The 21,709-nt window shown below is 35.9% G+C and overlaps 4 protein-coding genes across 15 annotated transcripts; 3 read left to right on the forward strand and 1 right to left on the reverse strand.

Annotated features, from left to right (window-relative positions):
* The first annotated feature begins 22 nt into the window (after positions 1–22).
* On the forward strand, positions 23–1,615 carry LOC100261683 (plant-specific TFIIB-related protein PTF2). Its single transcript, XM_002266566.4, has one exon. The coding sequence runs from the start codon at positions 23–25 to the stop codon at positions 1,613–1,615; it is 1,593 nt and encodes a 530-aa protein (XP_002266602.1).
* A 2,389-nt stretch (positions 1,616–4,004) lies between these two features.
* LOC100261780 (uncharacterized) lies at positions 4,005–4,476 on the reverse strand. Its single transcript, XM_010657204.3, has one exon. It carries the CDS (start codon positions 4,474–4,476, stop codon positions 4,075–4,077), a length of 402 nt encoding a protein of 133 aa, XP_010655506.1. The 3' UTR covers positions 4,005–4,074.
* On the forward strand, positions 4,347–8,342 carry LOC100266966 (heavy metal-associated isoprenylated plant protein 28). Its single transcript, XM_002273705.5, has 4 exons — positions 4,347–4,491; positions 7,012–7,281; positions 7,537–7,612; positions 7,779–8,342. The coding sequence occupies exons 2-4, from the start codon at positions 7,276–7,278 to the stop codon at positions 8,147–8,149; spliced, it is 453 nt and encodes a 150-aa protein (XP_002273741.2). The 5' UTR covers positions 4,347–4,491; positions 7,012–7,275; the 3' UTR covers positions 8,150–8,342.
* A 1,276-nt stretch (positions 8,343–9,618) lies between these two features.
* On the forward strand, positions 9,619–21,133 carry LOC100266871 (putative lipase C4A8.10). 12 transcript variants are annotated; one of them, XM_059740042.1, is made up of 13 exons: positions 10,123–10,239; positions 10,398–10,606; positions 11,527–11,568; positions 12,446–12,590; positions 12,843–12,910; positions 13,662–13,732; positions 13,851–14,117; positions 18,333–18,496; positions 18,588–18,643; positions 18,753–18,805; positions 19,539–19,707; positions 19,810–19,907; positions 19,996–20,519. In XM_059740042.1, exons 4-13 carry the CDS (start codon positions 12,490–12,492, stop codon positions 20,098–20,100), a joined length of 1,152 nt encoding a protein of 383 aa, XP_059596025.1. In that variant the 5' UTR covers positions 10,123–10,239; positions 10,398–10,606; positions 11,527–11,568; positions 12,446–12,489; the 3' UTR covers positions 20,101–20,519. The 12 variants fall into 12 exon arrangements, 10 of the variants coding, with proteins under 10 accessions (XP_010655507.1, XP_010655508.1, XP_010655509.1 ...); XR_786729.3 differs by lacking the exons at positions 10,398–10,606; positions 11,527–11,568 and adding an exon at positions 20,759–21,133 and having other exon boundaries at positions 9,619–10,239; positions 19,996–20,349; XM_010657205.3 differs by lacking the exons at positions 10,398–10,606; positions 11,527–11,568 and adding an exon at positions 20,759–21,133 and having other exon boundaries at positions 9,619–10,239; positions 19,996–20,106.
* The last annotated feature ends 576 nt before the right edge of the window (positions 21,134–21,709 follow it).

The raw sequence follows: 21,709 nt of genomic DNA on the forward strand, positions 1-21,709 counted from the left end.
TGGGCAAACAAACAGCCTCCAGATGGAGGCCTCCGGCTCCTGCAAAGGTTGCAAAAAGGAGGCTTTGATTCGGGACGATGTAACGGGCTCGTTGGTGTGCTCATCTTGTGGACTCGTCCAACCTTTCGACAACTATGATCCCCAATTGGGTGGCCTCAATGGTCCTCAAGGTACATTCGTCCGTGTTGGCACAACGGGCACCGGCAGCTCCTTGAACTACAAGGACAAGAAAATCTTTGAAGCCCAGAAACTCATCGATGACTTGCTTTTCAAGTTAGGGTTTTCGAGTGAGAAGTCGAATGAGGTCAGGACAATGGTTGCCACCATTACTGAAGGAGAGTTCGGTCAAGGCGACTGGCTTCCTGTCCTTGTTGGTGCTTGCTCGTATGTTGTAAGGCGGCAGAGCAATCGAGCATTGTCTATTGCTGAAGTGGGGTCGGTGATTGGTTCCGATGTTTATGAGCTAGGGCAAATGATTCGCCGCGTTGTTGAATTTTTGAATTTGAAATTGCCGGATATTGACATTGTGAATTCCTTGGAATTGGCGTTTGGACAATGTGGGAGTTTGAATAGGGTTTCCAAGGATAAGGTGAATAAAATGCTTAAACAAGGGACATTTTTGGTGCAATGTGCAGTGAAGTGGTTTTTGACAACGGGGCGGAGGCCGCTGCCAATGATTGCAGCCATTTTAATGTTTGTTGCAGAATTGAATCAAGTCGATGTTCGGATTGAGAATATAGCAAATGAAATTCATGCTGGAGTGGCTACAACTAGGTTGAGGTATAAAGAACTTTCAGAGGCTCTTGTGAAAGTTGCCCAAGCATTGCCCTGGGGGAAGGATGTTTCCACTAAGAATATAATCAAGAATGCACCTTTTGTGATTCAGTATATGGAGATGAAGTCGAGGTTGCTGCCTGGGAAAAGGAGGGAGAATTTGGAGAGTGGCGGATTTGATTTGGACGGTGTTGTTAGTGATTGTTTGAACAAAGAATTTGACTATATACCACAAGGTTATGACATGGAAAATGACTCTCAGTATTTTGAGGCAGACAGTGAGAGTGGGTTGGACATTGATAACTCAGACAAGCTCAAGCTTTCGCATGAATGCTTATCTGTGATTTATTCCAGGTTTTTGAATGAGGATTCTCGAGTTAACCCTGTTGGAGAGAATGGTGGGGATCACAGCAGAAAAAGGAGGAGAGAGTATGATCCTCCTGCAATGAATGAGTGGTGGAATGGAAAATCAAATATGAGTAAAAAGCTTTTGCTTGAGCAGATATTGGAGAAAGATGTAGGATTGGATGCTTTGCCTCCATCTTTTGTTTCTGGATGCTTGGCATATGAACAGAGGAGAGAAAAGATAAATGCTGCTAAGTTGCGCATCAGTAAGATTATGTATCCATCAAAGGCTAATATGGGTGACACGGAAGAGTTTTCCTCCGAGGAACATCTACATGCTAAGAAGAAAAGGAGGAAAACAAAAAAAAATGGAATTGATTGGGAGGATTTTGTTATTGAAACCCTTCTCCTTCATCATGTTAAAGAGGATGAAATTGAGAAGGGGCACTACAATACCCTATTGGATCTGCATGTTTTCAACTCTGGGTGTTTGTGAGAGGTTCCAGTGCCAATGAAATAGTGCTTAAGACATTCTCGAGTCAGCAATGACATGACTGGAGGGACGGTTTCAACATATTTCGAATCGTGCATCAACAAGAAAGACATTGCTTTCTTTTTTTGTTAAGAAAAAAAAAATCCTAAAACACATATGATACAAAAAAATTGTGATTATCTAGTGTTACCATCATTTGGCTCTATAGACGTCTTCTCTACAATAATCTACTACCTATCTTTTTTAGCTTTTCCTTGGCAAATTGATCTGTTCTTCTTCCTTTTCAATCCCTACACCATTGATTTGGTTGCTGATACAACAAGAGGGAATGAAGAAAAGAATAAAACAGCAAAAGAAAAGTTTGAATTTTATATTTTCTATTGTTTTGGCTTCCAAAAATTCTACCGTCATATAGTTTTATCAGGGTCAATTGAAGGAAAACTTCTTTTCTCTGGCCTCTACATATATGAGGGCTCTAAGGTTCAGCTGTCATTTCTTTTCTTTCCCCTCCTTTTCTCAGCAATGAAACCTGATTTTTTTTCTTTTATTGGTCTAATCAAACAGAGCATGAACATATTTGCAGTTGGTGCTTTTTGTTGGACAAACATTTGATTCAAGTGAGGTTTTTTACCCAGAATAGGTAAGTAGTGTTAATTTATGCTGTCCTCTTTTATGGGAGTATTTCTTAACTCAAACTTACCTGGATACCGGTATAAGGTTCAGACACATTCCAAATGCACCAAAAGTAGCTGATTCATGTATTGAAGTTGTATAGTTGGTTTTTCTTATAACAAACGGATTTAACTTTTCTACTAGGCTCAATAACTGGATGTCCTTGATGATATTGTAAAGCATGTGAACCTCTTTCTTCATGAGGTTGAAGGCACAGAGGTTGATTACCATGTATAGGTTAACATATGGAAGCTGTGATCAACCTCTTAAGCAAGCTAGATTTGCAGTCGAACAGTTGAAGATCATTAGACTGGTTTGCAAGGGGATGATTATTACTTTTCCTGTTTCCCTGGTACTTTTCCATGCCCTCTTTTCTTCTCCATTGTTATTGCAAAGTGAAGCTAATGAGTCTGACAAATGGTTGCCCTAAATTCCTAATCTAATTTGTAATGTTTTACTTCATTGCCTTTTGATTTGAAAAGATTGCATTATTGAGGAGATGAATGCTGTTATAGAAAGATGTTAGTCATGCATTTATGCAATATAATTTTGATTTATCTTGCCTTCCCTTGTGCATGCAGTATTAATGTTTAATTGCACTGTATATGTGTTTCCCATAAGTCAGCATTTTGAGCACATCTTGTTTTGTGAGATTTTATGAATCTTAAGGATCATGGTTTTACCTTATTATGAAATTTGAGTCAAAAGAATGCTTTATGGACTAGTGATTAGTGTTGTTTATGTTGAAGTTGCCCCATGGACAAGGACCTTAGTAAGAGATTCCACATTGGCCAATGATATATTAGGGAATATGGTTGTACATAGAAAGAATGGCAAAAGGGGATTTGACAGTGTGAGTGAGGTTGTGTTGAATTGAGAATCTTCTGTTAGTCTTTCGGCTGAATGTATTTTAAGAAATTGAGATTCTGTTCGGTGTGTGGACCAGTGGATCTGGGATAACTTTTTGCGTTTTGTTTGACTTCATTTTCAGATGTGGTTTTTCAGAGAATTCTTGTTTTTGTGGAGAAAGAAAGGTAAAAAATAGCTTTGAGCTTGGGAGGAGACATGATATCAATATGATTTAACACAAAATCTGGCTGCAGATAGAATGGAATGGCAGAACATGGTTAGTATAACTGACCGTTGATTAGTGACTCCAAATAGAGTTTTATGACAATGTTAGAACAAAGGTTTTTCAGACAAGACTCTGAATAATCAAGTGGAACCTTATGGAGCTTAGTTTAGGGACATACACTGCCTATAGCATTCCAACTTTACAATTCTGCTGCAGGTTTCAGGTTTAGTTTTTCTAATGGAGGCTCCAGAACTGATCCTGGAATTCCTATAGATGCATCGAGAGGGATGAATCATTATTAACTAGCTTTTCTCATTCTCAATTTTGGATCAAGAAATATATGGAGAAATAAATAGATACTGGATTCTTCTTGTTTCCAATTTCTCTGAAAGACTATAGATAAATTATTTCCTTTAATGTTCTGTACTGCATAAAGTCCTTTGTTTCTGCAAGGCAAGATTGTCCATAGTTGTTTTATCAGTTACATGGGCAACAAACCCCTTCCATTAAAGGATACCTTAAACCACTAAATCTTTATTTCGTCAAAGCCCTTTGAGAAATCCCTCTAAAACACACACCCTTCAATACGAAAGTAATTGAACAATGGATGAAATCCACCCTGAAAAACATAGATAGAAAGAAAAGGATAGTTAGCTATTATGGAGCTGTTTCCAACTCCTGGTGGACCATGGAGTACTAAATACTCCAAATGTGTTTACTGGCCGGCAGCAAACGCCTCGGCTGGGAAGGTCTTGGTGATGCCAGCGAGGCTCTTGAAGTGAATTTTGGGACTATCAACAGTTATGTCATTGACCGGAGGCCAGAGCATGAGCTCCTTGGCCTTCACTCCCTTGAGCTTCTTGATATGCTTCTTGTCAATATAACCTCTTATTTCAGTGTCATAACTCACAAGCTTGCTAATCATCTTGAAGTTGTGTTCCACCTTCTTCTTTTGCAGGATCCACATGTAGCCGGTGCTCCTAACAAATCCTACTTCAATCACGTCTACAAGGGGGAGAAGTCCCAGGGGGAGTCCAAACTCCTCAAGAAGTGCAACTGCCATTCTCATCCCCTCTTCATGGCCAGTCTTGACAATTCCTCCTTCCTTCTCTGCCATGATCGATGGTATTCTGTAAGTTCCTTTTGAATTGCTACTCTGGAGTAAACAACTAGACTCTTTATATTGGGCAACCACACACACAAGACATATTAAATTGGACCAAACGAAGTGATTAGCATTGAATTAACCACCACTTCTGGCAGTTCACTTTGGAATGACCCTCATCTTTGTCTAGAGCCTTGTGTTTTAAGCGTCTGCAACTACATGAAATTATCTTTATTCTTTTCTCCATGCAATGAAGCATCTCGCTATAGGAAATTCAAAAGAAAATCAAATATAATTAAAATTAATTAAAATTTATATATATATTTTTTATGGAGGAAAATAAATAAAATGAATTTGAAAAAATATATAAAAATAATTTATTGAATTTAAATCAATTTTTTTTATTTCTTCACTTTTTTTTTTAAATATTTTTCCTTTCATTTTCCCTTAGACTTTTTCAGGAGCTACACATAACGTAATACTATGCATGGTTTTTGGAAAATTGAAGAAAAATATCGAGGAAATAAAATAGAATGAAAGATAAAAAATTAAAAATTAAAAACAATGCATTATTTTTATATATTTGTTCAAATGAATTTAACTAATTAATTTTAATTATATTTTGGATTTTTTATGATAAGTTAAATATATAAAACAAAAGTCGTTTTCTTTAATATTTTCTTAGCAGAAAAAACATTGGAGGTGGGAAACGGGCAGGTTTTTTAGAGTCCTCCATTGGTTTCTCCTCGGATATACGGCTCTATGCATTTTCAAATATCCCCATTGGTATCATCTCCTCAGATATACTATTGAAGGCAGCAATCTGATATGGTTTTATTTAATCCAAATCATAGAAAATATATATTCATATTCACTCCTTAATAAGCTTTCTCAGCTTTGTTAAAGAAGGGATTTCTGATCTATAATCAAAGTGGTCCTGTGAAAGGTGAGCATCAAAAGAACAATTCCAAAAAGAAAAAGAAATTTTGAGCCATAGAATCTCTTTCTGGAGAAGTTGACTTCAAATGCTTTTCAGGTTTGAGATTTCAAATAATTGTATAGTAAATAAATATTTTTCGTATCCCAAAGGAGAGTGTATAATTGTTCTTTTCTTTTGTTACTAATAATCTAATATCATCCATTAATTGCTTCAATGGACATTTCTTTATGGGTAAAGGGGATGTTAAGATTAGGGGTGACAAAGTTTGATAAGATTCGCTTAGACGACTTGAATCCAATATATTTATCATGGGTTTTGATTGAATATAATTGAGTTTGGGTCAAATTTGTATTCACCTATATACTCTATTCAATAAATAAGTAGTTTTTGGGTCAATTTATATAACACTAATTTAATTTGAATTGACTTATTTAATAATCTTGTTAATTATATAATTATCACTTCAAATTATTTAATGATGTTTAACTTAATTTAAATTTATTTTTAAATAAATATGTTAATTGAATTATAAACAGTTAAAACATAATCTTATGGATTTATACCAGATTTAACTTAATTTTATTATTAAATGAGTTATACAATATGTTATATATTTAATAATTAAGTGATATTTGAGTTTGTGTTTTAACATGATGATTATTCATGTCGGGTTTAGGTTGATCCATGTGGTAGAACGTCTAGGTTCTGGTAAGACATAAACAAGACCCCTTTAGAGGAATTGCCATTCCTAGCTAAGGCATCACTTGATATGGGATTTAAGACACGCTCTGGAGTCTGAATGGAATTTTTGGGAAGTGATGTGAATAGGGTAGTGACTAGTGAGTATACCACATTTCGCCATCATATCAATTTCAACTTGCCTTTGTAGATTTGTATGTCCCTCTGCAATATTTTCTTTATCTAAATTTCCTTTTCTCTAAACCCTCTCCACTCTACAATAAAAAAACGTGCTACTTCTGCTGTGGTCTAGAGTCTAGACAAGTTCTTCTTTCCTTTTGGTAATTAATTTTGACTTTATTAAATTAATAGCATTGTGTCTCCTCTCTCTCCGTTAAAATTGGGAAGAAAAAAAAAACCCTTAAATCAACCGCTGACTTGAGTCCTCCTTTCAGCCTTAGGATGAGTTTCTCTGAAATGAGAGAGATGGATACTTTTACAAAAACAACGTTTGGGAAAGTACTTTGAAGGAGGCCTCTCAAAAATATGTTAATTATTATTATTTTTTGGCTGAAAACTCCTTTCCAGAACTTTCTTTCTTTGTCTCTCTCCTTTGACAATTCTCATTGGCAACAGAAATGCAACATTGAATTAATAAGCTGGGTGTGGGTCTGTTTGGCATCATTAGCTTGCATTAATGGAGTCAACATCATATGAATTACCCAGCACCCTACCCCGCCAACGACCGACATCAAGGCCGGCCTCCATTCAATATTATATAATTCACCATTTTACGTATCTTAATATTATATTACATATATTTGAGCGTTTTGTTGAGTGAGTGAAGCAAATGCTTAACCCTGTAAAGCCAGCAAGTTGTTGGGCTGTGGTCCGTTATACCTTCTAAGCAGCTTCTATGTGCTTTCCAGTTATGAGGTCCTCCACACGTTTTGTCCCTTGGAAATCAAGCAAGCTACAGAAGATGAAAGGCTTAAGAAAAGTAATTGCGGCAGGACCATTTCAATGAAGTATTCTTTCTTATCACCTTCCTTCTCTTTATTTGCTGCGCTTTCTTTTTGAAGAGGATATTCACTACCACCCTTCTTCCTTATAAATATACTCATGCACTCCCTACACATTAATTCATATCCTCCCTAACCTCAAGACAGAAGCCTCAGTCCCCGGTTCCCAACATGACGGTGAGGCCTCTTCTCTCATTCTCTCTCCTCTCTTCTGTCTCTCTTCTATCCATCTCTATCAATGTATACAGCAAATGAGAGAAATAAGCCAAGGAGTTGGTTATGTTGAGAGAAAAATACTTGAATATTTTTATGGGTTCTGAAGATGATCTTGTCCTAACTATATATGATTATGTTGATGTCTCTATATATACTTTTCTTTTGGCTTACCAAAACTATATCATGCTTGAACTGTTTCTCTATTTTTGATTTCAGATAGTAGAGATGAGAGTGCACATGGATTGTGCAGGGTGTGAGAGCAAGATAAGGAAAGCTCTTCAAAAACTTGATGGTATGTATATTTTCTTTTTAATTTTCTCACCTTCATTATTTTAGATGGCACAGATCTTAACCAATATCACCTTCCATGGATCTTCATAAAAATATCTGAAATGAGTCGCATTTCATTGATTTCTAAAAAGAGCTTAATTGGTTTGTGGATTTGGAATGAATACCAGGAATTGATGATATAGACGTGGACATGGCCATGCAGAAGGTGACTGTAATGGGATGGGCAGACCAGAAGAAGGTTCTCAAAGCAGTGAGGAAGACCGGAAGAAAGGCCGAACTATGGCCGTTTCCTTACAACCCAGAGTACTACAACTATACCGATCAGTTCTATCAGAACTATTATCATCATCATCATCGTCGTCGCTTTCCATTCGCATACAGTGACTCTCGGCCGTCTTCTTCATACAACTACTACAAGCACGGCTACAATGGCCATGATCATGGTTACTATCATCAGCCCATCCATTCAACCGTCATTGATGCAAGGGCTGAAGCGATGTTCAGTGATGAAAACCCCAACGCTTGCTCTATAATGTGATGACGTATTAAGACATTGTCTTCTCTGTATATCCGTTCTTTAGAATATTTCTTTTCATGAGTGTACGTGATATGATGTTGTAAAGATGCTTGATGGAAGAACTGTAAATTTTGCTTTTCAATTTGGATTCTTGTTTCATTTCCAAATAGAAGAGTTTGTCATTAGATTCTTTGATAAATATTATGATTTTGTGCAATTACGTGTGGTACGGAAACATATACTAGAAAGCAACCTTGCATGCGTCGGAGGGGCAGGGTCAAAATTATACAAAGATAAGGGTCTGAATTCAAAAAATAAAAACCCAGGGAGCTTTCCAGCTGTCCAGGCCAGTTGGCAAAAAGATGGCGCCGCAACACAAGGAAGGGAAAATATGACTAGGAAAAAGGAAAAGGGCAAAACTCCTTCGACTACTGCAACAATTGGGCGGGTTGACCCGACCCAATCCTATGTGCGGATGGATTTGAGTAACTATTTTTAATACTTGAGTTGAATGAGTAATGCTTACAATTTGAATCTAACCCAAGCCCATTTAATACGATTATAATATTTACAATATATAGTTTTCTAAATAATAATATTTTTTAAAATTTTAAAAAATATCAAATTATAATTATATCATATCTTTTTTAATTTTCTAAAAATGTATAATTTTTTTTATTAACTTGTTATTTTTGAAATTTTGTCTTATTTATTATTTAAATTTTAATAAAATATAAAGATTTAAGAAAAAATTATGGGCGGATTTTGAATTATATAATACAATCAACTTGACTTTAATTTTGACTAACTTGATTTTAATATAATCAACTCAGATACAATAAGAAATTTGTAAAATGAGATTTGGTTAGAATATTAATTATCTTAAGATAAAAGTTAAATTCATTATTAATTTTTTTTAATTTAAGTTGGACTTGGGTTGACCATCAAACCTGCCCAATCCACTCTAGGAACAACTTTACCTTCAAATATAGTGATTGAAAATATTTTTCAATGCCAAATTGCCAATGTTGATGAAAACTTTTACAAAAACAATTTTTGGAAAGAATCTACAATAGATAATATTATTATTAATTTATATTTAAATTATTTTTAATAAAATTTATAAATACATCCACCAAAACTTTTTTTTGCATCCACCAATTTGTACATCCATCTAAAAATTAAAAATCTATTAATACATTTGCCCAAGATTTTAAAACCCTAACTACAAATAGCATAAAATATGAAAATCATTATATAACCTGTATTTTCTCTTCAATATGGGAGGTGGTTGGTGATGACGTACGGATGACAGGATCAAGGATATGTACTTCAACAAACCATCCTCCAGGCCCATGAAAATTAATCTCACCCAGATTCCCACATCGATAAATAAACAACCATTTTAGTAAAAGAATAACGTCAGACTTCATATATTATATTCTCTTATCCTATTTTTCTCAAAAAGTTAAAAATTGAAACATTAATGGATTCATTGAATTGAACCGATTAATAAAATTTGATATCCTTAATTTTGTGGGTCGAGTAAGTGACAAAAAAGGGTCCAGTTCCAGTGATGCTTAATAATTCAGGATGAATTTGTCCTGTAGGCGCGGCCGTAGATTTTCCTAATCTATCATCTCTAGCGACACACAAGTGTCGTCATCATCATCTTCTCCTCCCAGTTCCCAATTCCCGATTCCCGATTCCCAAAGCCCTAATGAAGAGCATGGAAGGTGGAACCAAGTCCTAAAGATAGGGAGAGAGGCATCTTCGCGAAAGTCCAAGGCTGACTGAAATTAGAATCAGCCAGGGCATGGGGGCTGAGTTTAGGATAACGAAGATCATGGTGCCCATGCTGACCTAAGACCCGAATTCATCTCTCTCTTGTCTGTTTTGGTTGGTGGGTTTTTTTCTTATATATATGGCAACGGCGTCTCTTATTCACGCTCGTTGCTGTTACTCTCCGAGGCTTCGTCTAAAAAATGGAGGGCATGGACATGGACATGTAGGATCCTCCTCTCATTCTTCTTCTTCGTCATCCTCTTCGCCTCCTTCCTCTTCGGATTCTTGTTCCTCCTTTAATCATCGTCAGGGTTTGACCTTCTCTGGTATATTTCTTTCTTTCTATCTTTCTTTCTTTCTTTTCATTTGACTTAATTGTTGGCGTTTTTGTTTGTCTTTTTTGTTTGTTTTTTTCCCTTTTCGCTGATTGTTTGGGTTGTGATCGGAATTTGATTTAGGAAATGAAATTCCATGCCATTTTCAGATGATTCTCCGTTTGGTTTCTGGGAAAAGAAGTGAATACTTGGAAACCTTTTTTTTTCCCTTTTGGTTTCGCACTAGGTTCAGTGTAGTTTGCCAGTCCTAATTAGCGAATAATCGAAGGCAGTGTTTGAAATCTCCGCGAAAATTTGAGGGCAAATTTGATACTTTAACATGATAATTCAGAACTGCAAATGCCATGTTGAATTCTCGGTAAGAGTTTCTTACTCCAACTGAAATTTATTTTTAATTTCCCTTTAATTTTTACTTAGCTCAAATTTCTCTAAACGGGGCATTGTGGGAAATACAACAGAATTTAGAATTGGTTCTACATCCTGTATTTGGGCATGTTGGCAGAAGCAAAGAATCGCTATTCCATGACTTTTCAATCTCAAATCCCTATTAGAAGGCAGTTATTTTCAGCAATAGTTACCTGTGCTTGCTGCCACTAATTTGTGGTAATAATTTGAGAAAGCTAGTAATTGCTGTCTGGTGCAAATCGTCAATTAATAGTGTTAAAGAGAATTCCACTGCATTGGCGGGAGGAAGGGATTCTTTTGGGGTACCTGCCAGGGTAGCCCGGAAGTGTGGTCCCAGTAAGTGGCACATGGTTTTGGGTTGGGTTCAAATCCTGCTACTGATGATACCTTGAATTTACCCGGTGTTGGTTCTTGTAAGGGGTCAACACCTTGAGGATTGAGTCCCCATGGAGAGTTCTAAGGGCTTGGCTATGGAAGGTTACTCAGTTATAAAAAAAGGGAAAAAAAAGAAGAGAAAAGAAAAAAAAGGATTCTTTTGGGGGTGCAGTGGTTGGGGGTTGGTGAAGGGAGGGGCTAAGCTGCTTTAGCAAGTAGTCTAATGGTGTGGATCCGTGCTTGTTGCCTGAATAATAAAAAACAAAGGGTTAGGGAATTACTTATGAGTTCATGGCATCCATTGTAACATCCAGACAGTGCCTCATTTAGGCTTTTATATTAAAGGAGTTGGAGTTTGTGAGTTTTGGATTATGCTAAAGTTATGAAAGATATGGAAAGTTTGAAGTTCTGGAAACAGAAACACATCATTATTACAATCCAAAACATTCCAGAACTATATGGAGTTTGTCTAATAAGTTGATATTGCAATGATTACAGAGTTTCTGTTGGGATGACATGGTAGAGGTGCGGATAAGTGGGGTAAGAAGGTTTGGAGAATGACCTTTCTATGTTTGTTTTGGTGCATTTTGATATAGCATAATGGCAGAATTTGTATCCCCCTGTGTATGTAGGATGCTCCCATTTTGTTAAGCACTGTTTAATATATCTTCTGTTTGTCTATCACAAAAAGGAAAAAAAAAATGTATGAACAAAATCTTTCATCCATCAATTTCAGATAAAAACATTGAAAAGGATCGGATATAACTCCTGTTGACATCCAAAACTGTTGCTAGCTATGATCTCTGAAACAGACATGGTTGATGTTCTCTCGCTTGGACTCTGAATGACCAATCATTAACTCACAATATTCAGACATGGGCAAACTAAATGTGTGCTCTGAATTTACTTAACTATGTTAATTATGTATTCACATACAGAAGAATCATAGAATAAAGAAAATATGATAGTAGTAACCTTATAATATTTTCCACAAAAAAAAAAAAAAAAGCACTCTTGTGCTTCTGCACATTTTTTTAAGTAAATAGAAGTGAACACTTCTATAAAAGTTGACATATGTCTCTAGTGTCATAAACATCTGGAATGCCATTTACTTAAGTATTGTTTGCTTGAAAGTGTCCAAACAACTGCATATTATTTTATTTCTTTGCTCATGTTTTAGATATATTATTCTATGATAGTTTAAGCATGTGAACACACACTAGCTTTCTTTTAAATTGCCTTTTTCCCTTCAGTGGAGGGTGTTTTATAAACTTGTGCAAGCATATTTTTCCTTTGGGTGCATCTTGTCTGCTTTGTCTGTATTTGGGTGATGCTGCTTTAAATGTCTGTCTAAACATACACATATTCTTACTTATCAATTAGAAAAAAACTAAATATATACATATATGTTGTGCAGGCATAAACAGTACTTGGAAGCATAAAAGCCTCAGAGCTCAAGCTATGAGTACCACTCAAGGGAATGCTGCATCACCCAGGGGCTTTATGCATGGGAAGTATGAACCTGATCATCTCCTTGTCCTTGTTCATGGCATCTTGGCTAGGTATATTCTCAGGAAAAGCAATTCACAGAGTAGTATGTCCCCAAATTAGAAAAAAGGAATTGTCATCATAAGGGTAAAATAAAGGAAAAGAAAATATAGTTTTGTGTTTGTGTTTTAAACATTTTTGAGCTTCTGTTGCCATTATCTTTCCTAAATTGCCTTCTATCAGCCATTTTATTATTTATTGTTACTTGAAATATTATGTTTCTGTTGGTTAGAGGCTCTAAAAGCCATTCCCTTTCACTAATGCAGCCCAAGTGATTGGACATATGCAGAAGCAGAGTTGAAAAAGCGTCTGGGAAGAAACTTTTTAATTTATGGTATGTTCGTCTTAATATTTTCAGTGTTTCTCCTTTATTCCCTTTCCATTTGATAAATTATCAGATATGAGAAAATGTTGGCATATTATCAATTGGTGGTAAAGTAGTAGAGAAGTTATTCAGAACACTGCCAAGAAGAGCAAGAATGAAGCCAATTGAAGAATGAATTGGTGTGTAATAGTTCTAGTTCTAATAGGGAGTGATATAGATGGAAAAGGATAAAGATTGAATTAGTGTGAGAAGAGCTATAATCCTATTCTATTACTGAAGAAATTATCAAGATAGACAATGACATAACAAAATTTGTATTGATGAAACTGTGTTCCCATTTGACAGAGCTTTTTAATTGCCTAAACATTCTTTCTGACTAACAAAGTGCTTTAGTGCATAAGTTACACACTAGAGCACTATTAAAGTATAGTGTTTTGAGACCAAAAACTTTTCTTTTGTAAAACTAGGGATGGGATGCTTTTGAAGAAGAGCTTCTAGGAAGAGGTTTCGAATTTCAAGTATGTTTACATTTTTAAAAGCAACCTCTTCTCTGTGTAGATTTGTTTTCAGTGTAGCACTGGGTTAGAAGCTTTAGTTACACTAGGTGAACACTAAATAGTTAGAAATAGGTTCTATGGATGATTTTTGTTAGCGTAGATGTGAACATTTTTTTTTTTTTTCCGAATTTTCTGACGTGTATGTGTGGATTGGATACATTTTGCGAGTTTTGAAAGACTTAAGACTATTTTGATTTGCGCAGTAAGTTCATCTAATACTTACACTAAAACCTTCGGTGGGATTGATGGAGCTGGAAAACGATTAGCGGATGAAGTAAGTCTTGGAATATTTGTGTGTGTGAAAACCTCTGATTTACATTTGGTATAGCCTGTGGCTGCATTTAGTAATGACCTAATTCTGTTACATCATCAATGACTTTTGCCGTAAACAGGTTACGCAAGTTGTGCAAAAGACACAGAGCTTAAAAAGGATCTCCTTTTTAGCCCATTCCCTTGGTGGTTTGTTTGCAAGATATGCAATTGCTGTCCTGTATACACCAAACACTTCAAGCATTAGTCAATCTGATGATCTTAAGAATTCTAAGAAAGAAAATTCACAATCATCATGCTCTTCAAGACGAGGTATGATTGCTGGATTGGAGCCAATCAATTTTATTACCTTGGCAACTCCACATCTAGGGGTGAGAGGGAAAAAGCAGGTCTGTTCCAATGGGTATAGCTTATATTGTTGATATTATTATATAACAGTTAACCAAAATTTATGTCAATCGTGATGTGTTGGTGCATCTTCTGATCAAAGTTATCCACATACTTCATGTTCTGCCATGGATGGATCTGATTATTTTGTTGCACTTTAGCATGGTTCTGATGGAGATGTTAAAGTTACATGTTCATATTTCCTCTTGGCCATCATGGCCTTTTTCTTTTTAATACATTACAAGCTGACCAGTGTCTGAGTATTTAGAAATATAGGAGTGAAAACATATCTAAGGGTAGAACTTCTGAACCTTTTCAGGTGAAAAGTATAGTTGTCTGCCCATGTGTTTAGTTTGATATTATTGGTTATGGCAAAATCTTCCTTTTATGTACTTGGTTGGTAGCTCAACTGAAGTAGTATTGGTTCAGATCCAAGTGTTTCAACTGAGAGGCAGACCTGTGGATGCTGATATCTTAGACTGAAACACTTGAAGGTCTGATTCTAAATTAGACTTTTACAGTTTCCAGCAACTGAGGCTTGAAATCCACAAGCTATGGGTTTAGAATACAAAGGTCTAAGTCTAAAGAAGGGGAAAAGAAAGAAATTATCATTTTTTTTTCTTTTTTAAATTTTTTGGGTTGTTGGGTTGTTGGAGTTCTTCCATTGGACACGGGCTTGGGATATTTTGTTAAACTTATGGGGATTTGATTAGCTGTGGCAGATGTATCCAGGATCAGGTTATATAAGCATTTCATGTTAAACTAGCATTGAAGGTTGTTGAGCTGTAAATAGAATAGGAGAATTATTTTCCTATTATGTTAGTTTCCTATTTCTGTAAATAGATAGTTTTATTAGTTTTATATTTCTATAAATAGATAGTTTTATGATTTAGGAATAAGTTAGTTTCCTATTATGTCTCTTGTTTCCTATTTGTTCTCTTGTAATTTCCTATATAAACTGTGTATAGTCAATCTAATAGACAGAAATTATTATTTTTCATCTCATATTTCGTGTCAAAGGTTGAAGAACTGTGCAAAAGTTAAAACGAGCAAAGTCTTCCGCGTGTTAAATAGATTGTCTTTAATAGCCTAGTAGTTGAGACAATGAGGAAACTAGCCCTACAATTAAAAGTTCTCATTAAAATGTGGTTGGAAGTTCTTTTATGAAAAAAATTAGTGTTTTTTTGTTTCTAGAAACTAATGAATAATTGATTTCTGCTATCACATAATTTTCAAGGGAAGCGAACCTCCTCTAGTTCCCAGAGAATCCTAGCTTCTACATCTGGATCTCAAGACCTAGGTCTGGGTTAAATCTTTTTTGATGAATAAACAACAATATATTAAAAATAAAAGGCACATCAAGGAAGTGCCCCAAAGCGCACAGGAAGTATACAAAGGAGGCTAAAGAATGCCTAAAAAAGAAGTAGGGATCAACAAAAAAAACCACCCCCTCAATCAGAGTCCAACCAATCTACAAAATCACAATAGAAGGGGGGCCGGAGACTAAAAACCCCTTAGCCCATGCCCACAAGTTAAAAAGGAAAAAAGATTTACACCATTGAATCAAATGATCTTCATTTTCAAAAGCCCTACTATTTCTTTCTTTCCGAACTATTCAAAAAAGGCACAAGGGAACTGATAGCCATACTTTCTTCCTCTTCTTTCCCACACAAGATCCAAGCCACCCCAACAAGGGAACTGATAGCCATACTTTCTTCCTCTTCTTTCCCACACAAGATCCAAGCCACCCTAATAACGCCTCTCTAAGGATGGAAGCATCCACGACACCCCAAACAGGGAAAATAGCAAGTTTCATAAGCTCCTTGCCAACTCATAATGCAAGAGGATGTGATCAATAGACTCTTCCTCTAAAAGACACAAGTAATATCTATTAGCCAAAGGCCACCATCTCCTCTGAATCCGATCTAAGGTTAATACCTTTTTCCACGTAACCTCCTAAGCAAAAAAACTCACCTTCGGCGACACCTAAGAGTTTCAAATTACTCTTGCAAGAAAATCCCCTTGTCTTTCCGATTCCAAAGCCTTATAGAGAGACTTGATAGAAAATCTACCGTCCTTTGACTTTGTCCAAACTACTTGATCTTCCACATCACTACACACCCTCTTTCCTTGCAATCTCAGGAAAAAAAGCTCCACATTGAACACCTCCCAATCGTTAAGCCACTTGGAGAACCGAGGAACCCACACTCCCCCTTTAGAGTGGTTCGACACATCCTCCACCCAAGCCTTCTTAGACAAGGAAATAGAAAATAAGAAGGGAAAAGAAGTATACAAAGGAAAATCTCCACACCACCTGTCCTTCCAAAATCTAACTCTCCTCCCATTCCCCACAGAATAAACCATATTGCTGCCTATCACATCCCAATCTCTCTTGATGGCTTTCCACAAACCAACCCCAAAACTTCCTCTCACTTCACAAGACTGCCATCCACCCTTTTCTTCCCTATACTTCCCACGGATAACTTGCCTCCACAAAGCCTTCCTTTTCACTGCAAAATGCCAACTCCATTTGCATGGAAGAGCCTTATTCAACAACGCCAAATTCCTCACACCCAAACCACCCTTTCATTTATTTGAACAAACAATAGACCAATCTACTAAATGGGGCTTCCTCTCAAGGGCCCCACCTCCCCATAGAAAATCCCTTTGGATCCACTCCAACCTCAATCTCACTCTCAATAGATAAGCATACTGGATAGAGTGCTCCGGATCAAGGTAAGTCTACCCCTTTTGGAAATATATTGCCTTTTCCAAATCGGAAGTCTTTTCCTTATCCTCTCCTCTACACCATCCCAAACTGCCACATCCTTGAAACAAGCACCCAAAGGAAGACCCAAGTAAGAAGATGAGAGTGTGCTAGAGGTTTGGGTTAAATATTTGCTTTCTACTTATCAATGCTTTGGCTTTTGCCAAAATCATTTTGTTCCCTTTTAACAAATTGTTTGTTACATCTTCGAGTTTTCAAAATATTTGGTAAGGCCTAGACTCAGATTGAACAAATTGCCAACTCCTACAGTTCTTGTTCTCAATCCTCTTTTTTCATTTTTTCCCAATCTAAAATAATTTTTTTAAGGGATCATTTCAAGCAATAGGGAATGATGTAACATAAATACCATCTATTTGTTAACTAATCACCTCAAAGCATTAGTAAATTCTATTTCTTCACATTAGAGTATTTACCCCAAGGCCAGCATGGTATGCTTTTAATAGACTCATTTGTTTGACACGATTCCATTATATATGTTCCATTAGATAGTGGGACTTAAATGAATGATACCAACATTTTTCATTGTCAATTTCAATTCATCAGGTTTCTCATACATGATGGAATTAGATGATTAATTACATGTGAACATCATCCATGAAGTACCCCCAAACATGTACAAACTGACAAAGCAAAAAGAGTTCTGATCTGTTTATAATGAAATGAATAAGCTTGTCATTAGTTTTTGCTGAACTCCCAAACCAGAAAAGACAGCATAGCTAGCTTTTAACAAGAGGACTGTGTAAATAGGTGGAGTTCATGGCTTTCCAGAATCTTATCAAAAAGGAAGAAATAATATGAATTATACCTTCTTGTAGAACCAAAGATGCAATTTCATTGATTGGTTTTGATATTTGTTTAGGTTGTGTTTGAATTAAAATTATAGCAGTATCATAACATCGCTATTTGCCATTCCAAAAAATTTTGTTTATCCAGGTCTGAGAATTTTTTTCATGATAATTGAAAAATGGTTATAGGTCCCCAAAGTGAGTAATGGAATTACCCCCTCTGCATGTAAGATTTGATTTTCACGCATTGTAATCATATATGTTAGTTTCTAAGTCTCTATTATTTATTTCATGCATTTATAATTTTTATTTATCATGTTTCTAATCATCTGATCCATGATCTGTTATAGATAGTAACTTCATTCTTAACTAATATTGTAAATAAAATTTTATATTTGCTTTCAGAATTAGTACTTATATGAAATTTTAGACTTATGCTTGGTATGTTTCTATATTCATAGCACATATTGTGTTGCTTTCAAACTCTGCTTGTGACCCTTGCTTATGCTTGTGCTCATGCTTCTTCAATTTCATAGATTATACATTTATGAAGGAAGAATTTATGATTTTTAAGAATGGCTAATTGGTAAATTGGAATGCAACGTCACAATTAAGTTATTTTATTGTTTGTGATTGTTTTCCAGCTTCCATTTCTACTGGGGGTTCCCATCTTAGAAAAAATTGCTGCACCAATTGCTCCTATTTTTGCTGGTCGAACTGGAAGTCAGCTATTTCTCACTGATGGTAAACCCAACAAACCACCTCTTCTTCTGAGGATGGCATCCAACTGTGAAGATGGAAAATTTATGTGAGGAAGGCTCTTTATGATTCATTACTATAAAATAATCATCTTAGCCAATTTATTTAATATCTTTAATGTGTTTTTGTTTGTCTTGCAGAGCTGCTCTGGGCGCATTTAGCTGTCGCATTCTTTATGCTAATGTCTCTTACGATCGTATCCACTATATATGTATATATTATTATCATAATTATCTGGTCATTTAAAATATTTGTCTGGTTGTTCTCTCTTGCTTTGGAGGACTGGTTTCCTCAACACTATCCAGATATGGTTGGATGGCGCACATCCTCTATTCGTAGGGAGACAGAACTTGTTAAGGTGATTTGGTGATTTCTCTTATTGAACCATGCCATATTCTGATATATTTCTCATTGCATTGCTCTAGGTGTGAGCCTTTGATTAAAGGAGGGATTAATGAAAGATCAGATTGGGTTGTCGGTGGAAGTGAATCCACACCATGACAAAGCCTTAAATCTGGGGTGAAGGTTTTGAGACTGATCAATAATATGGGAATAGTTTTCAGCTGTATAGAACAGTGGACAAGTAATGATGAGTGGTTAATTTTGTCCTTCCATAAAATTCATGAACTCTTTATGTTCATGTAAACATTTTAGTTTTAAGTAGGACCAGCTTCCTGCATATCTTCCTAAGGAAGCAGTGACTTCTGTTGACAGTTTTTAGCCTATCAATGTCTTTAACCCATAGTGACACCATGTGTATAAGCACTGTAACAACTAACATCTTCTATACCTTGCAAGTGGTGTGCTGAGTAGGGCCTAAGTCTGTTGGATCTCAGTAACCAGTAATTTTAACTTTTCATGCAGCATTGTTTCTTTGCCCTGGTTAGAGCAGAAGGGAAAAGAACAATTCACATAGCTGACTGAATAATTGGGATTAAGGATTTGTCGTTCTTCTTTCTTATTTGCTGTTTCTAAACCTGGAAGGAGCAGTGATTGAATTATTGAACGAAACCTAAATGGTTGATATATAATTATCGAACCAGGAGTATGTTGTAAGTTTCTGTAACATTTTGACATTTCCTATTTTGCAGCCCCCTCGCCGTTCTTTGGATGGTTACAAGCATGTTGTAGATGTGGAGTATTGTCCACCAGTTTTGTCTGATGGTCCCCATTTTCCTCCAGAAGCAGCCAAAGCAAAGGAGGCAGCACAAAATGCTCCCAGCACACAAAGTACAGTAGAATATCATGAAATTTTGGAAGGTTAATATCTTTGCCCAGAGATATGATGATCCAAAAATTATCAGTGAATCTTTAATTGCTGCCCCATGACAAACAAGAGTGACAGTTTCAGTTTGCCAACAGAGGAAATGATACATGGCTTACAACAGCTAGGATGGAAAAAAGTTGACGTCAGCTTTCATTCAGCATTCTGGCCCTTCTTCGCCCATAACAACATTCATGTACTAATCACTGAATTTTCTGTTCTCATTTTTGAATATTTATTCCTCTATTTCAATCAATAACTTTATTATTGTTATCACAATTCAGGTGAAAAATGAATGGCTCTACAATGCTGGTGTGGGAGTGGTTGCTCATGTTGCTGAAAGCCTGAAGCAACAAGAATCTTCTACATTCATTGCTGCTAACTTATAGCAAAGTGTGAGTGCCTATACAGCTGAAACATGTTTGTACAATGATGCAATATAACAATTCATAATTTTATTTATCTTGGTCATTGATAAAATCTCTCTCTCATGATGTTGGCTTACCAAATGATTTACTCTTTTGCTAGAAAGTTGGAACTGCATCACCTCTTTTTTAATGCATGATGAAGCATTTGTCTTACTAAGTTTACGTTTTTCTGCCAGAAGGGCCTCTTTTGTGTCATTGTGTCTACAACATGTATGTATACTTTTCACTGAAGTGCCTTTTGTGCACACATACAGATTTAGAATAAATCACACATTCACATATTTTTGTTTGTATCTCTCTCACAGACTTGTGTGTTATGTATACCATAAATTGTAGAATAAAAATTTAATTTTGTTTATGAAGAAAAGAAGGTTGAACTTCGTTTGTTTGCTCCTTAATTTCTTGTATGACTTCCAGAGTGTTGGCATAGTGCTGTAAAATCTGTCTTTGCTTGGGGCTGAAGCATTTTGTTTTGGTTAAAGCATGGAGTGGTTACTCCTAGGTTATGGTTCCATGCTATGTCTGATTTCAGCCTATTTCAGGCAGTCATGACTCATGACATTTCATGTAATTTCTGTTGGCCAAATATTGCTTGCTTACTTGCTAAAATGGTTTGAAGGGATTTGGTGCCATGAAAGAGGAAGGGGGACAGAGCCTGTTTGGATTCTTTGTTGGAACTCTGTTGGATGGGAAATGGCTGCTCACTGTCACCAGCATTAGCTATTTCCTTGAGCTCCTCTTTATCCACATTTCCAGGAGAGGAATAAAAGATTTGGTGCAAGTGCAACTTAGTTGCTATCAGAGCCTGGTCTTCAAAAACTTGCTACTGAAGATTTTTGTGCGTATTCTGTATCTATACATTGGGCTATAATCAGTCTGCTTAACAAAAGTTGGAACACAGTAGTCCAACATGATGGCTCAAATTCTTGAAGGAAGGAAGGAGTTAAAAAGTAATTCTCCTGCAAAGTGACCAATAAAGTTACAATTTATTGCATCTTCCCCTTGACTTTCCATAGTATTCTATTTGTCACATTTCTCATGATTTGTTTTCATGACATGGCCCTTTACCAATCGAAGTTTCTTGATGGGAAATCTTTAAGAAATCATTTGTCTATTAGTGGATTTGAAATTCTCAAGGGCCATCAGACTCTCCCTTCATCTTTGACCAGGGGGTCTAAACCCAACTACTTCTGAATGTACAGAAGATCAAGATTTGCAAATCTTGATCCATTAAAGTACCACCAAACCCATACTTGTGCTGTGGTTGTGAACTATACAAGTTACTTTTACTAATTTGCCACAGCATAAAAATTAATAGGACATTATTATTCAACTACCATTTGCTAAACAACATTGTTGTATTGGCATTACATGATGAAGTTATGATGGATTTTACCTATCTATATATTCTCACCTATAAATATGCACACATTTATTTACATTCTAATGAATGTTTATATGCACCCATGTTTAGAGAATCACCTTACTACTTGAATAATAATGTCCTATTAATTTTTATGTCTCCATTGAAAGATTATACATTTTCATTAATAATTGATTTTAGCTCCAT

This window comes from Vitis vinifera, chromosome 10, assembly GCF_030704535.1.
Source record: "Vitis vinifera cultivar Pinot Noir 40024 chromosome 10, ASM3070453v1".
In the NCBI taxonomy this organism is placed as follows: Eukaryota; Viridiplantae; Streptophyta; class Magnoliopsida; order Vitales; family Vitaceae; genus Vitis; species Vitis vinifera.

Excerpts from the sequence above, each read along its gene's own strand:
- LOC100261683 (XM_002266566.4), top strand. The coding sequence starts at position 23 with ATGGAGGCCTCCGGCTCCTGCAAAGGTTGCAAAAAGGAGGCTTTGATT.
- LOC100261780 (XM_010657204.3), bottom strand. The coding sequence starts at position 4,476 with ATGGCAGAGAAGGAAGGAGGAATTGTCAAGACTGGCCATGAAGAGGGG.
- LOC100266966 (XM_002273705.5), top strand. Across the intron at positions 7,613-7,778 it reads AGCTCTTCAAAAACTTGATG|GAATTGATGATATAGACGTG; the intron begins GTATGTATATTT and ends AATGAATACCAG.
- LOC100266871 (XM_010657205.3), top strand. The coding sequence starts at position 10,053 with ATGGCAACGGCGTCTCTTATTCACGCTCGTTGCTGTTACTCTCCGAGG. Across the intron at positions 10,240-12,445 it reads TCAGGGTTTGACCTTCTCTG|GCATAAACAGTACTTGGAAG; the intron begins GTATATTTCTTT and ends TATGTTGTGCAG. Across the intron at positions 12,911-13,661 it reads AAGAAACTTTTTAATTTATG|TAAGTTCATCTAATACTTAC; the intron begins GTATGTTCGTCT and ends TGATTTGCGCAG.